The 845-nt window shown below is 39.9% G+C and overlaps 1 protein-coding gene across 5 annotated transcripts in view; it reads right to left on the bottom strand.

Annotated features, from left to right (window-relative positions):
• The window catches only part of Ehmt1 (euchromatic histone lysine methyltransferase 1), a 168,905-nt gene that overhangs the window by 33,183 nt on the left and 134,877 nt on the right, over positions 1-845 (bottom strand). For all 5 annotated transcript variants that reach the window (XM_026778400.1, XM_026778412.1, XM_013346039.2 and 2 more), the window contains one exon: positions 165-287. In XM_026778400.1, the coding sequence (XP_026634201.1) occupies positions 165-287 (123 nt within the window). The remainder of the gene's footprint in view (positions 1-164; positions 288-845) is intronic.

Below are 845 nucleotides of genomic sequence, written 5' to 3'. Positions count from 1 at the left end.
AAACAAAACAAAACAAACAAACAAAAAAAGATGCTATGTTAGACCGCAGCATAAATGTCCAACAGCAACAAGTTCCTGCATAAGTTTCAAGGAGAAACTGTCTCTTGTTCATCTAAGAAACATCTACACATGAAATAAGAATATGAACCTGACTGGGTGGGTACCTTCGGATCCACCTGTGCTCCGGCCTTGATAAGGTACTTCACTGCATCCAAGTGGTTGTTTTCTGCAGCCTCCATCAATGGGGTCCGCTGATCTTCTGAGCAAGTGTCAATATTGGCACCCGCCTAGTAAAACAAAGATTGTTTAATGCGTTGAGGGTAATTTCTTCATCCCAATAAGTAAAAGAGCTGTGAGGCTTTTTATTTGTTAGTAAAAGATTTAACAACATTGAAACTGTTTTACTGACCAACTGTATCTGATTTTTCAAAACTGCACTCCAGACACAGTAACTAAAGGTGGGGCTACTCAGTGGTAGAGTACCCGCCATGTATGAACAAGGCCCTGGATTTGATCTCTACCACCCACACACCCAACATACTTGACACCCCACACACAGAGAGACATAATTATTCTATCAAGCTCTACCTCAAGCAGAATATTTTTCCTAGACTTCATTTCTAAATTCACCTGACACACAGGGACAGGAGGATATAGAGATGTCTAAGAAAGGGAGTGGAAGAACCTCAGGGGAGAGAAAAGTGTGGGAGGGCAGAGGATACCCCATCTAATCAGCATATTTCTCCAAGTGTTAAAATAGTTTCCAGAGTAAACAAAACAAAAACTAGCTTCAAGTGATAAGAATTTTGGAATAATTTATAACTTTTTCACTAAAGAGACAAATG

Source organism: Microtus ochrogaster, chromosome 4, assembly GCF_000317375.1.
Source record: "Microtus ochrogaster isolate Prairie Vole_2 chromosome 4, MicOch1.0, whole genome shotgun sequence".
Lineage (NCBI taxonomy): Eukaryota > Metazoa > Chordata > Mammalia > Rodentia > Cricetidae > Microtus > Microtus ochrogaster.
The sequence above is the reverse complement of the archived record's forward strand: the minus strand, read 5'-3'. Positions and strand labels throughout refer to the sequence as shown.